General features: G+C 36.4%; 1 protein-coding gene across 3 annotated transcripts in view; it reads right to left on the reverse strand.

Moving 5' to 3' along the window:
• BAAT (bile acid-CoA:amino acid N-acyltransferase) overlaps positions 1-14643 on the reverse strand; it is a 46085-nt gene that overhangs the window by 23459 nt on the left and 7983 nt on the right. The window contains exons 1-3 of one of the 3 annotated variants that reach the window (XM_074361915.1): positions 13738-13867; positions 7472-7563; positions 2547-2616 (exon numbers count right to left, since the gene is read on the reverse strand). Coding sequence is in view for 2 of the 3 variants with exons in the window: in XM_045515252.2 (XP_045371208.2) it covers positions 2547-2616; positions 13738-14014 (347 nt within the window). In the remaining variant the exon portion in view is untranslated. Of the gene's footprint in view, positions 1-2546; positions 2617-7471; positions 7564-13737; positions 14015-14643 lie in introns of those variants that run through there. The other 2 variants (XM_045515253.2, XM_045515252.2) reach the window with 2 other exon arrangements.

Here is a 14643-nt window from a genome sequence, read left to right on the forward strand (position 1 = left end):
AACAGAAACTCAGATATCCAGGAGATAATGGAGAACACTAGAAATAATAAACATATGAGTAAATAGGAAAGACCATTTTTGTCTTTAGTTGTCCTTTAAAATGCATCAGATTCCTTAAAGCAAAAATTAAAATATTGTGTTGTGGGATTTAAGAAAAAATGTTTAGCAGCATCTGCTCAGTATGATTTTATGCCCACACAGTCCCAGCATTGCTGAAAGCCTAGGGGAGGTACATTTTGTTCTTGGCATTCTAACTTTGACCCTTGATCCTAGAAGTCAAATGCAAGCCTCCAGTAAATACAGAGCAGACAATATGGCAAGGATCGCTTGAAATAATAAACAAGTTTCAGTCTCAAAGTATTAGAAAAAATTTGGATCCATTTTTTATGTCATGGCATTTACATACATGTGATTGAAATCTAAATAATGAATACAATTTAGTTAATTTTTTAATAACCAAGCTTGATAATTAGACTTGAGTCAAATTAGGGGATAGAACTCTGAGGTAATAAATGTGTATTTTAACTGCAGAATCTTGGTTTCTTCTGAACAGTACCTCAAGGTTAGTGCCAATCTCTGCAATAGCGAAAAAGGCTTTTTAAGTTTTGGTTGCTTTTAGCTCAAGCTTATACATTAACACATCATCTCTTCTTTATTAATTTGGGATTCAGTGACCATTCCAAGATATCTCAAAGTCAAAAATATTAACTTAAAATTAATGACAAAAACAGCAGTTTTATTGTTCATAACCCTCGTACTCTATATTAGAGCTCTAGGAATTATTTAACTACTAGTTGCAAGTACATACCCTTATACAGCATCGCTCCCATCCCCTCACCCCACTGCCAGCCTTTGGTAACCATCATTCCATTCTGTTTTCTCCAGTTCAGTATTTTGTTTTGTTTTGTGTTTTAGATTCCACATATAAGGGATATTATACAGTATTTGTCTTTCTATCTGACTTACCTCACTTAGCATAATGTCCTCAAGGTCCATCCACGTTGTTGCAAATGGCAGAATTTCCTTTTTAATTAAGGCTGAGTAGTATTCCGTTGTATGTGTGTATATATATATATATATATATATATATATATATATATATATATATATATTTTTTTTTTTTTTTAATTTGCTAATCCATTGAGGGCCACTTAGATTATTTCCGTATCTTGACTATTGTGAACTACAATAAACGTGGAAGTGTATAAAAAATCAGCAACAAAAACAAAACATGCATCATAAGCAGAACATGAACCACGATCCAGTTGCTTTTGCCTAGAAATTTTGCAACAGTCTCCACCTCCTCTTTTCCCCTCTACTCATTAGCCAATTGCACTCCATTTTCTGTCCTCTCTATCCCAATAAAAATAGCTCACCAAGAATTTCCATGTTTTCAAATTTCATGAAAGCTGCATGACAGAAACCCATCTGAAAACAGCTTACACAAGTGTCTGAATTCAAGTCTCCCTCATATCAGACCCTAAGATGAGGATTTGAAGGCAAGTAGTTAATTTGGGAGATGATCCCAGAAACCAAAAACAGGGGAACGGGGAAGTGAGATGGGGTAGGGAAGGAAGCCTGAAAGGGTGCATCATCCAGTCAGCTGCCACTGTGGGTCACTGGCAATGAACCCACTGGGGAACTCCAGGGTCAGTGCAGAACATGTGCCTCAAAGTGATTCCATCGTGAGGACAAGAGAGTTGGGATATTAATTTACCAACTTCTGCCACTTATTGTTTAAGGACTGTTCCTGAGATGGGGTTTAGTGAGGTGTTCATTCTCAGGCATTTTCATCCTGTCGCACCTGCAGGCAGGGGAGGCTCTGGCTAACAGAGGAATCCCTCAGGCAGTGGGCTGTGGCTGGGCAGTGGTATCCTAAAATGGTGTGGTGTGAGGGGACATGAGCAGGTCATCAACAGCGTCTGCTACAAGTTTTCCCCACAAGGTGTTGTAATAACCACACTTCAGGAAACACTGCATGTGATATCACTTTTTAATGGCAAACATGGTTTTATTTCAACTGACACACGTGTAATGTGAATTGAGGAATAAAATAGATCACATAATCCTGATTTCATTGATATGTTGGGTGAGATTAAAACAAGGAGCAAGGTAACCTGCTTGATATATCGTCATGGTTCCCAGGTAAACCACGAATACTTTAAACCTTTGGAAACTAACACTTCTAAAATTGTTGTTTTGAAGTTCAGATGATACACAAAATATAGGTGATGGGAAAAGTAATATAGATTCCTGTATTGAATTTCCATGTGAATTAAATGTTACTTCCAGGAGCTACAATTATTGAGTACACAGAAGATTATTTGTCCTCTACATTCAGGTTATTGCAATGGAAGTGAAATAAATTTATCTCCAGCTGCTGGAGAGAGGCATAAAGATTTTAGAGAAATTCTTAACGAGGTTGTTAAAATTGTCAGTCAGGTTAAAGGCAGGGTGCTGACATTTTTACCTTCTTTTCCTCAGCTTTGTGAGCAGAAGTGAGTAATAGCAAACATTTGCATTTTTGCGTTGAAGCTCATTTGTACCTGCATACGAATTCCTCTGTTCAAGTTGCCGGAAGAACTTCAGTATTAAACTGCTTGCTTTATAATTCTGCTGTGAGAATTAAGAGAGAAAAAATGCAAATCACCTTCCAGTTACATGTAGTAAATGATAGCTAATGCTATTTTGTTGCTCATTCTTTCAACAAACATATAGTAAGAACTGGGGATGCAGCAGTGAACGAGACAGAAATGTGCGCTCCCAGGGCGCTTACATTCTAGTAATGGTAGACAGACAATAAATAATCATCGTAATAAGTAAGTCATATGATACTGTATAAGGTGATAGTCAAGCTGGGTAAAGGGCAGGTGCAAGGAGTGGGACAAGTGGATACAGAATTAATTAGAAGGTCAGAGTATCCTTTCATTAAGAATGTGAGATTTGAGTAAAAAGTTAAGAGAGGTGATGAAATTGTTTATCTCCACAATAGTATACATGATTTGGACTGGATATACAAGTTAATATATCAAGCAGATTGATATGCATATTTGAACAACCTTAATTTTTCCTACAAATCAAATTTATATCAGTCAGTATTCTCCATGCAAGATGACGTGAATATGGCAATTGCTAAACTGGAGCTGTGAACTAACACCTTGATCATGATACAAAGGGTTCTTCTCATCTCTTGAACTACCAGACTATGAACTCATCAGAAGTTCTGAAAACAATTTGACTATTCATTGTGAAGATTCACTTCAAATTCTTGAAAAAAACCAAAGATAATTATAAGAATTTTCCTAACTTTCAGCTTCAGTAGGAATATGGTGGCCATTCAGTTCTAAAGCTTCCCTTCTCCCGAAAACCAGTGTTACAAAGACAATGGAGAACAAAAACAGCAACAGCAAAACTCAACGACCACACTTTCAGTGAACTAGAAGACAGATAAGACTAACAACTTATGAATATTTACTCCCAGGAAAAGACAGCCCCACTGGAAGAAGAATGGCTTTGAGAAGGTCAGTCTCTGGGTGAAGCAAGAAATTTCAAAAATAGAGAGGGGGCCCCTAAGTGACAGAACTCAGAAAGCCATTGTGGTGGACACAGTGATGCTGCACTCAGACCCTCCTATGGGAATAAAGGATTTATAATCCAGCTGCTGGGAGAGATCTTAGCTGTCAGCCTTCTTCAGGGATTACCTCAGCTGAATAAAGCCACCTCACTCAAGGTATGCCCTGCCACAACAGGTACTATCAAAACAACAGAAAATAACAAGTGTTGGTGAGGACATGGCATTGAAACAATTGGGTATTGATGGTAAGAATGTAAAATGATGTAGTCACTGTAGAAGACAGTATGGTGGTTCCTCAAAAAATTAAACATAGAGCTTATGAGCTAGCAGTCCCACTTATATACCCCAAATAACTGAAAATAGAGACTTACACAATTATTTATACACCAACATTCATAGCAGCATCATTCACAATAGCCAAAAGGTGGAATGAACCCAAATGTGCATTGGTGAATGAATAGATAAATTAAATTCCGGCACATATACATACAGTGGAATATTATTCAGTCTTGAAAAGAAAATTCTGACACATGCTACAACATAAATGAACCTTGAAGACATTATGCTAAGCGAAATAAACCAGGCACAAAAGGACATATATTGTATGTTTCCACTTACATGCCTATCAAGAGTAAATTCATAGAAACAAAAGATAGAACAGTGGTTACCAGAGACTGGGGGAATGGGAAATGGGGAGTTATTGTTTAATGGGTTTTGAATTTCAGTTTAGGAAAATTCAATTTAGAAAAAAGTTCTGTAGATAGATGGTGGTGACGGTAGTACAACAATGTGAATGTACTTAATGCCACTATGAAATTCAGCGTATGTTCACCTAAACATGGTTAAAATGATACGTTTTATGTTTTTTCTATTTACCACAATAAAAAAATGCTAGGATGCTCTACAATGCTTTGCTCATATAATTTCAAAAACTAAATAAAATTAATACGGAATTCATTTCTGTTTTAACTCTAGCAACATTAATATGCCAGAATTGGAGTGGGGTTTTTTTGGTTTTATTTTGTTTTGTTTTTTAGATTTTGTCATATAGTTTAATTTTAATCTTAAATTTTTCTAATTTTCCTGATACATAAAATGCCAAAAATATATATAAAGAACTTTAGATTGAAAATATCCACTATAATGTAGACAAGATATAATATACCAAATATCAATAAAAATCCAGGTTGTCTTTAAAAAAATTACCAGAAACAATGTAATATCCAGGATAGAACAACTAGCTTTTAAAGAAGAGATAATTTCTGTCCTAATTAAATTGTTATAGGAAAGATGGAAAACTTTTGAATTCTTTTTATGAAACAAACACAAAATTGATATAATACATGACAAAAAAAAAAAACCCACACACAAAAAATGGTTTGATCTTATTGTTAATTATGAATACATCATAACCAATTGAGTTTTAGCCTACAAATGTAATACTAGAAAAATAATTCTTATCATATTAATAGATGTACAGAGAAAACCATATAATAATTTCTAATGATGCTTAAAAAAAAAACACTTTAAAGAATCCCAAACCTTCTTGGCTTCAAAGAAAAATCCATAAAGTATAAATCAAGGGATATATATTAAGCCAAACACTAACATTCTTCCTAAAGTCCAAAACAAGAAACAAGAAAAATTGTACCTATTATACCCATTATGATAACTGTTATGTAGCATATTGAGTGTATACTAATGTATACAGCACATAACATAACTATTACATAGGCTAAATCACAAGAGGTATTATAATTAAAAGTGAGGTATTCTGACTGGCCAGGTATGGGAAATGGGAAAATGATGAGTGGGAGAGGAGGGAGGCCAATATGTCCACTCATATTGAGTGGAATAGTTTTACTCTAAACAGGAAGTATCAGAAAGCAGATAAAAGGAAAAGTTTAGGCAGATACAACTGAAATGTCATCATGTTACTTCTACTGTTTTAATTCTTTATTGGCTCCCCATCTTACCTACAAAGTGATTCAAAATACTTCTCTACTGGTTAACCTTCACCTTGATTATACACCAATCACTTTCTACTTCCATTCACTTCAATACAGCAGCTCAGGAATATATGGGCTATGAGTTTCTCCTTAGAGAAGATACCTCAAAGTTAACCCTGGACAAAGAAATTTGTTTTGCTCCAGGGTCATCAAACTGTGCCCTGCGAACCAAATCCAGCCTACAACCTGTTTTTTTGCTGCCCATGGACTAAGAATGGTTTTTACATTTGTAAATGCTTAGAAAAAATAGAAAATTATTATTTTGTGACATGTAAAAATTATATGAAATGCAAATGTCAGTGTTCATAAGTAAAGTTTAATTGGATCAGAGACACGATCATTTATTACATCCTATCTAATGGCTGAATTGCACAATAGTGACAGAGACCTTATGTCCTACAAAGAAGAAAATATTTACTTTGCTAGAGAGAGTCTGTCTGCCCCTAATCTAGAAGCACACAATTCACACCATCATATCTACCCTAGATTGAAATTCTGTGAATCTCAGATTGCTCCTCACTCAAGATGCTACACATGTTTAGATGCACAAAAAAATTATTTTATTTTGCTAGCTTTTGTTGAATTATTGATTGTAGGCTGATTCAATAATGTTACCTCCATACCTGCTTCCATATTGTCTTAAAATAATGTATTTTTTTAACCCAGGCTTAGTTTTCCAAAAACAATGAAATAACCATGAGCCATAAGCATATTTTCAAATATGAGAGATCTAAGCATATTTAACTTCAGTTTTAAGAAATCAACACATGTTAGCACCTGATTCTATTCATGACTATTTTACAAACCAGAGGATTCTCTGGTTCATTTTTGGTAATTTTTCTCTGTAGTGAATTGCTATAATTGTAAACAGAAATATTTTAGGGCAGGTAGAGCTCTAAGTTTATTTCTAGAACTATAAACCCCTCAGTTTATGATATTAGATTAAATGGAAACCATTTTCCCCTTTCTAAAGCCAGGGTATAACCATTCTCAGTTTTTCTGCCTTCTCTTGCCATAACTTCCTTCTTACAAGAAGAGATTAAAAGCACCATTCCATGAAAATCAAGTGGAGGTCTGGTAAAGCATCCTATTGTTTCTCTATTTCCCAGGAATATTTGCTCTTCTCAGAGAAGGCTGGTCACAACTGGAATTAGGTATTTTCTGAGAAACATCTGGATCTCTTTCCAGGAATGTTCTTAGCAGCTTCATGTGGGATCACCTGTCCTCCACAGTGTAGGTAGAGGTGGAGACTGGGGATCCTGGAGGCACAGCACAGTTGGCTATAGGAGGCTCTATCAGCTGCCCCACCGCCGGGTAAGACAGCAGGGTCCAGTTGTTCCTCCTCAGACGTTTTATGGCTTGCTCTGCATATACTTTGCTTGACATTCTTATCTTCTTCTCCCACAATGAGGAGAATATGTCCCTGGGCCTTTTCAGTGGGGAGAGGAAGAGTCTCACCAGCTTCAAGTCTAGTTTTCTCAAAAAGGTGCTAGAACTATATGAATCCTAAGGTACTGATGGACAATAATTATGGAGAGAGGGGTAAGGGCTGATTTATCTGACTACGATATACCTGTGGAATATCAAGAATAAAGTTGGGCCCATTGATAAGCATGGTGGCTGTGACTTGTTTTAGGTGAACAGCCATGGAGGGGCCAATCTCTGCCTCTTTGGACATGGAGACTACTCCAATGTCCGGGCCAAGGACTTATAAAAAAATTAATGAACAGAAACCTCAATTAAATATAACTAGGAGACCAGCAGGGGGAGCTCTCACACCCTGCAACAATAGCAGAGCCCAATAGGGCGAAAGACTCCTTTTCTTTTCAGATAAGGACTCAGGCAACGAAAAGCCATGGACTCGTTTACGGTAGCCCTCCCAACTTACTTTTTCCTCCAGAAAATCCTTCTCCTTCCCGTGTGGGGACTTGCACGTGATTTGCCATGATTGCCGACCCCGAACTGCAGTCTCTGCTGATCCTGAATAAATAAATGCTGCTGTTAATAGCAGGGTGCTAAGTATGTTTTTGAATTAATTCTTACTTTGTGGTTGGCTTTATTCCTTTGATAACTATGTAAGGATTTTTTAATTTATTTTTTGATAGACTTTATTTTTTTTAAGATCAGTTTCAGGTTCACAGAATTGAGCAGAAAATACAGAGTTCCCACATAGCTCTCCCCACCCACACATATATATATATACTCCCCTACCCTCAACATTTCTCATCAGTGTGGCATATTTGGTACAATTGATAAACCAACATGGGTACATTATTATCAACCAAAGTCCACAGTTTACATTAGGGTTTACTTTTTTTTTAACTTTTTTTTTTATTGAGTTATAGTCATTTTACAATGTTGTGTCAAATTCCAGTGTAGAGCATAATTTTTCACTTATACATGAACATACATACATTCTTTGTCACATTCTCTTTTGCTGTGAGCCACCACAAGATCCTGTATATATTTCCCTGTGCTACACAGTACAATCTTGTTCATCTATTCTACATTTTGAAATCCCAGTCCCATCCCACCACCCCATTAGGGTTTATTCTTGATGTTGTACATTCTATGGGTTTTGACAAATGCATAATGACATGTAGCCACCACTATAGTATCATACAGAATAATTTCATTGCCCTAAAAATCCCTTGTGCTCCATCTATTCATCCCTCCCTCCCTCCCTCTCCCCAAACCCCTGGAAACCACGATCTTTTTATTGGTTCTGTAGCTGTGCCTTTTCCAGAATGTCATTTGTTTGGGATTGTACAGTTTGTAACCTTTTCAGACTAGCTTCTTTCATTTAGTAGTATGTCTTTTGAAGTTTCTTCTATGTTTTTCATGGCTTGATAGATTTTTTTTTACTGCACATATATTTTTAAATTTACATATATGTACTGTTCATTGTTTCTAAGAATGTTTAGAGCTTTGGCTTTTTAACCTTACATAGTTATCAAAGGAATAAAGCCAACCACAAAATAAGAATTAACTCAAAAAGATACATACAGCCTGCTATTAACAGCAACATTATTTATAATTGCCAAGATATGGAAGCATCCTAAGTGCACATCAACAGTTGAATAGATAATGAAGATGCAGTATATATAATGGAATACAACTCACCCATAAAGAAGGTTATTTTCCCATTTGCGGCCCTTCATTCACTTTTTTTTTTCACTTCAAAAGCCAGAATTTTATAACTGGCAGAGACATTTCCATTACATCAAAAACAATAAAATACCTAGAAATGAACTTAACCAAGGAGGTTACCTATACTCTGAAAACTGAAATGACACAAAGAAATGGAAAGATTTCTTGTGCTCTTGGATTGGAAGAACCAACACTATCAAAATGTCCACACTACCCAAAGCAATCCACAGATCCAACGCAACCCCCGTCAAAATACTCGCAACATTCCTCATAGAACTAGAACAATTCCAAAATTTACAAGGAACCACAAAAGACCCTGAACAGCCAAAGCAAACTTTTGTAGGTGTTTTTTTCTTTTCTTTCTTCTTTTTGTTCTCTTTTCTTATGGTTTGATGACTAGAGAATGTCCTTTAACATTTGCTGTAAAGCTGGTTTGGTGGTGCTGAAATCTTTTAGCTTTTGTTTGTCTGTGAAGTTTTGATTTCTCCATCAAGTCTGAACAAGAGCCTTGCTGGATAGAATATTCTTGGTTCTAAGTTTCCCCCTTGCATCACTTTAAATATATCATCCCTCTCCTTCCGACCTGTAGAGTCTCTGCTGAAAAATCAGCTAATAAACTTATGGGAATTCCCTTGTATGTTATTTGTTGCTTTTCTCTTGCTAGTTTTAATATTTCCTCCTTATCCTTAATTGTTGTCAATTTGATGACCGTGTGCCTCGGTGGGTTGATTCTTTGTGGAACTCTCTGCACTTCCAGGACTTGGGTGACTGTTTCCTTTCCCAAGTTGGGGGGTTTTTCAGTTATTCTCTCTCCTAAAATTTTCTCAGGTCCTTTCTCTCTCTCTTCTCTTTCTGGGGCCCCTATAATGTGAATATTAGAGTGCTTCATGTTGTCCCAGAGTTCTCTTAAACTATTCTCATTCCTTTTATTTTTTCTATTCTGAAGTAGTGATTTCCATCAATCTGTCTTTTAGCTCACTGATCCGTTCTGCCTCATTTAGTCTATTCTTCGTTCCTTTTAGAGTATTGTTCATTTCACTGATTTTATTCTTCAACTGTTTGCATATTCTATTTTCCAACTCTTTGCTAAAAACTTTGCTCTGTGCATCTATACTCCTCTTGAGTTCTCTGAACATCTTTGCCATCATTATTTTAAACTCTTTCTCAGATAAATTACCTATCTCCTCATCACTTATTTCTTCCTCTGGGATTTCATCTTGTGCCTTGGCCTGGGAGATATTCTTTTGCTGCCTCATATTGTCTATCTTTCTATGTGTTTGTGGATTCCTTCCACAGGCTTTGGGATTGTTGTCTTCTTATTTCTAGTATCTGCCCCTGGTGGATGAGGCTGGACTAGAGGCTTATGCAGATTTCCTGGCAGGAGGAGCCAGTGCCTGCCCACTGCTGGGTGAACCTTGGTCCTGGACCTCTGGTGGGTAAGGCTGTATCTAGAGGCTTTGTGGTTTAGGAAGTCTGATGACGGGTGTGGCTGTGTTCCCACCCTGCATGTTGTTTGGCCTGAGGCTTCCCTACAGGCTGTTGGGTGGGGCTAGGTCTTGGTGCTAATGATCCAATCAAGATGTCAGCCTCCAAGAAAGCTCATGTAGATTAACACTCCCGGAATGTCCACCACCAGCTTTTATGTCCCCTGAGTGAGCTGCAGCCGTCCCCCATGTCCCCAGGAGACCCTCCAAAACAGAAACAGACTCACAGACATAGAAAACAAACTTATGGTTACCAGGGTCTGAAGCAGGTGGGAAGGGATAAACTGGGAGTTCAAGATTTGTAAATACTAATATATATAAAATAGATAAACAAGTTTATATTGCACAGGGAATTATATTCAATATCTTGTAGTAACTTATGGTGGAAAAGAATGTGAAAATGAATATATGTATGTTCCTGTATGACTGAAGCATTGTGCTATACACCAGAAATTGACACAACATTGTAAACTGACTATACTTCAATAAAAACATTAAATAAATAAACCTAATTACCTCCCCCCCAAACACACACACACAAACAAATGGCATAGAATCATGAGGAGAAAACCAAGGTTCCTGACCACTCTTTCCTTCTTATAATGCTGGTATATTGACTTAATACCTGAAATGCCACAGCCACATTGTGACCTTAAGAAGGCCAGAAAATTACAGAAATGTCAATTCAGTCTTCACAATCAGGTGCTCAATGGAGAACTAAATCTGGAACCACCTATCTCCAGATATGTTACATGAGAGAATAAAATGCCTTATGTTGATGTTGTTTAAGACAGCCTCGGCAACTTTTCTGGAAACACAGCCAAAACATTCCTAATGGAATCACCATGGGAGGCACACGTGCAAAAACCCAGAAGCAATGCATTTATGGAACCACAGTAGTTGTTCATTCCTTGAGTTTAGAGTGTAAGATGGGAGGTAGCAAAATAAGGCTGGAAAAGAAAAAAGTAACCTGACAGGGGATGGCTTTGAAGAACATGCCAAGCAGCTTCGACTCTTTTCTTAACTACAGAGAAGAATCAGGACAGATTTTAAGGATAGGCATAAGGTAAGGTAGAAGTCTGCAGAAGTCAGATCACAGAAAGTTTTATCTAACTTTCTAGGAAGCCTGACCTTTATCCTATAGTAAACTGGGAGATTGATAAACAAGTGAGTAAAATAACTTGTGTTCTAGAAAACCCAGTCTTATGACTCTGACTTGCAAAAACTGAGGCAGAAAAGCCAAGCTTATTGCAATAGTACAGACAAGAAATGATGGTGCCCTGAGTCGAGTAACACCAGTGGCAATAAAAAGGAAATAACATGTCCATGAGTTGTTTATGTGTAGAATGCATAGCTCTCAGGCATCAATTTGTATGGGAGAGCAAAGGAGAAGGAGTTAAGATCTTTTTTTTTTTTAATGGCACAAAATAAAGCCTTGCTTATTCTTGAGCAATGGCCCCATGCAAGGATAGTTTCAGAGAGTCACATCTCTTCTTAAGCCTTAATTGATCTCCTACATTTTCTTAGGAAAATAAGACATTTTATTAAGTAATGTTCAAGGATTTTTTTCTTACTATTTAGAAAAATATGAAAGAATGTACCACTGACATCTAGCTGACAGAAATGTGAGAAATTCTTAGGATGAAGGAAAAAAAAAATGAAACAAACTGAGTGAATCATATACACTCTCCATTTTCTACCCTGAGTATTAAGAGAAGTAACTTGACTTACTCCATCTTTGGGTTAAAAGAAACTTTCAAGCTCTGAAATTCTATGTCTTAATATAAAAGATACAGAATCTCAGTCATAGCGAGGTGAGATGAGAACTCAAAATGGATTCGGCCGCAGAAGATAAAGTAAAAGCAAGTATAACATAGATGAACAAAAAAAGGTGACTCAGATATGTGCAGGCTTTATCTAATTTATTTCTGGCCTTTAACAGAACACTAACTCTCATTAAAACTTCTGCAGCAAATTTGGGATCAGGGAATTTAGAGGCCTTAGAAGATACTTCAAATCAACAGATGGAGAAATAAGACCTTCAAGGAACTGAGGTATCTGAGATCTATCATCCCACAGAAGAGACAGTGTGAAGCAGGTTTAATGGAAGTATTCTGAGCCCAGGAAAGAAATCTGGTTTCCAGGCGTGGCGTAGTCATTAACTAGCTGTCTATGTGATACTGGAGAACAACAGTAGAAAAGTCATGCGGCACATATAAGGGGAACCAGGCTAAGAAAGTGAAAAGTAGAATCACAGAACCTCATCATTTGTCATCTAAGCCAAGCAGAGGGCTAGCACAATGATAACAAGGCCTATTTGATAATTCAAGGACAATTCCATTACATGCATCAAAAATAGCTATTTTAAAATTCAGTGTATCAGTAGATTGTCAGTAATTGTTGCTCATCTTACTATTGTAATTTTGATCGTATTTTGGTGATCCTTCTATGAAAAAGGATGTAGTACAGAGAATTGATTTTACTTAGATCAATTTTTACTAAGAAAAATTATTAGCAATAAATACAGGCTAATATGCATTAACCTTATTCTAGCAGCAAAGCACATTTTAAAATTTAAAGAAAATATGTGGATTAGAAAGTACTACAGCATTATGTTTAAGGCTTCTCAAGTAACTAAAAGTTCAGACCTTCTCTTCAAAGAAATACAGATGATCTGTCTGGTTAGGTATGGTGATTTAATAATTATTAGAGAAGGTGATAATAATAATTGCTGACATTTATTGAATGTTCAGTGTTTCCAGTTACTCTAATAAGTTGCTGGCTTCTACTATCTCCTTTAATTCTCACAATAACATTATGAAGAACTATCACTATACTATTATTTAATAGATGAATAAACTGAGGATTAGAGGTTCTTAGTAACTTGCCCAAATTCCCACAACCAGACAAGATGGAGCAAGAAATGCAGCCCATTTCTTACTGTACAGCACAGGGAAATATATTCAACATCTTATAGTAGCTTATGGTGAAAAAGAATATGAAAAAGAATATATGTATATTCATGTGACTCAAGCATTGTGCTGTACACCAGAAACTGATACATTGTAAACTGACTATACCTCAATAAAAAAAAAATAAAGACCACATCTGAAATGTAACAGCCTTATATGTTAAACCCAAGTTAATTATGGTGTCTTCCAGAAAAGAGTATTTCCATAAATTATTAATAACCTGGTTCTATTAAAAAAAGAAAAGTTTCAGCAAATGCAAAAAGAGAAAATCCTGCTATTTTTCAATTCATGATATTAAAAAAAGATAATACATTCTTCCACAAAAAAGGTGGGTTTAGAGAACAGTTCTGACAGCATTTCACATGGAAAAGTATCAAATAGTCTGATAAACAGGGAAACAAAATGATTCCAATGTGTTTGTTCCTCTTCTGAACTACTCAGTAACCCCAAGTGATTTTTAAATTGGGAGGCAGATTACTGGCAATAAGTTCATCAAATTTAGATCTATCCTGAACAGGCACATGATAGAAATCAAGAACATCTCTGACCCTGCACATCTGGTGAAGCCTGGAGTTAGGCACTGCATGGCCCAAGTCATCAGCCACACGTGCCAAGAAACTGAACTTCAGATGAACATCTTCCAGGGATATGTCCTGCCAGCTGCAGGGAACAGATGAGCCAAAAACTTCTTTGACATGAGATTCCAAACGACTCTGGAGATCTTCAGGTGGTATGTATGTTTGGCTTCGTAAGGGTGGACACACCAGGATAGGTTCTTTCTTCACCTCTTCTACTGTCTCAGCGACCACTGGCTGTTTCTCTTTTCTGGAATAATCAAAAACAAATATGTGAATCTTTAGTTCACTGCATTAATGAGGTTGACACGTTGAGAAATACCAGACCCAATCTTGCCCATCAATCTAAATTAACAAATAATTGCACACTTACTACTCTTTTGGGCACTGCTGAGAAAACAAAGAATAAGATTAGGTCCCTGCCCTTGGAAGCTTATATCTGAACTGAACTGACACAAAGAGAAAACAAAAACTAATTACAGATTTTACATGCTCTAAGAATTCCAACAATGAATGAAGAAGGTAAATTGTTCTTTCTGGGATTTCCAGTCCTCCCAGATCCAAACCCAATCTCTCAAACCTCATTTCTCACTAATCTCCTATGCACATTCTATGTTCTACCCAAACTAAACTACATTATTTCTCACTTTCCTGGTATCATGTGTTAGCTCAAGTTATATCCTATCTTTCATCTCCACTTACAGAAATCTTACTTATCCTTTAAGTCCTAGGACAACTCTGTTCTCTCTCAAGCTTTACTTGATTTCCTCAATCAACTATAATTATAAATTCCTCTCATCTCCCATTGCACTTTATATTGCTCTCAGAATATACTGAATCCTACTTGAGTTTTAACTTTATTTACATTCTACTTCTCTT

This window comes from Camelus bactrianus, chromosome 4 (genome assembly GCF_048773025.1).
Source record: "Camelus bactrianus isolate YW-2024 breed Bactrian camel chromosome 4, ASM4877302v1, whole genome shotgun sequence".
Taxonomy (NCBI): domain Eukaryota; kingdom Metazoa; phylum Chordata; class Mammalia; order Artiodactyla; family Camelidae; genus Camelus; species Camelus bactrianus.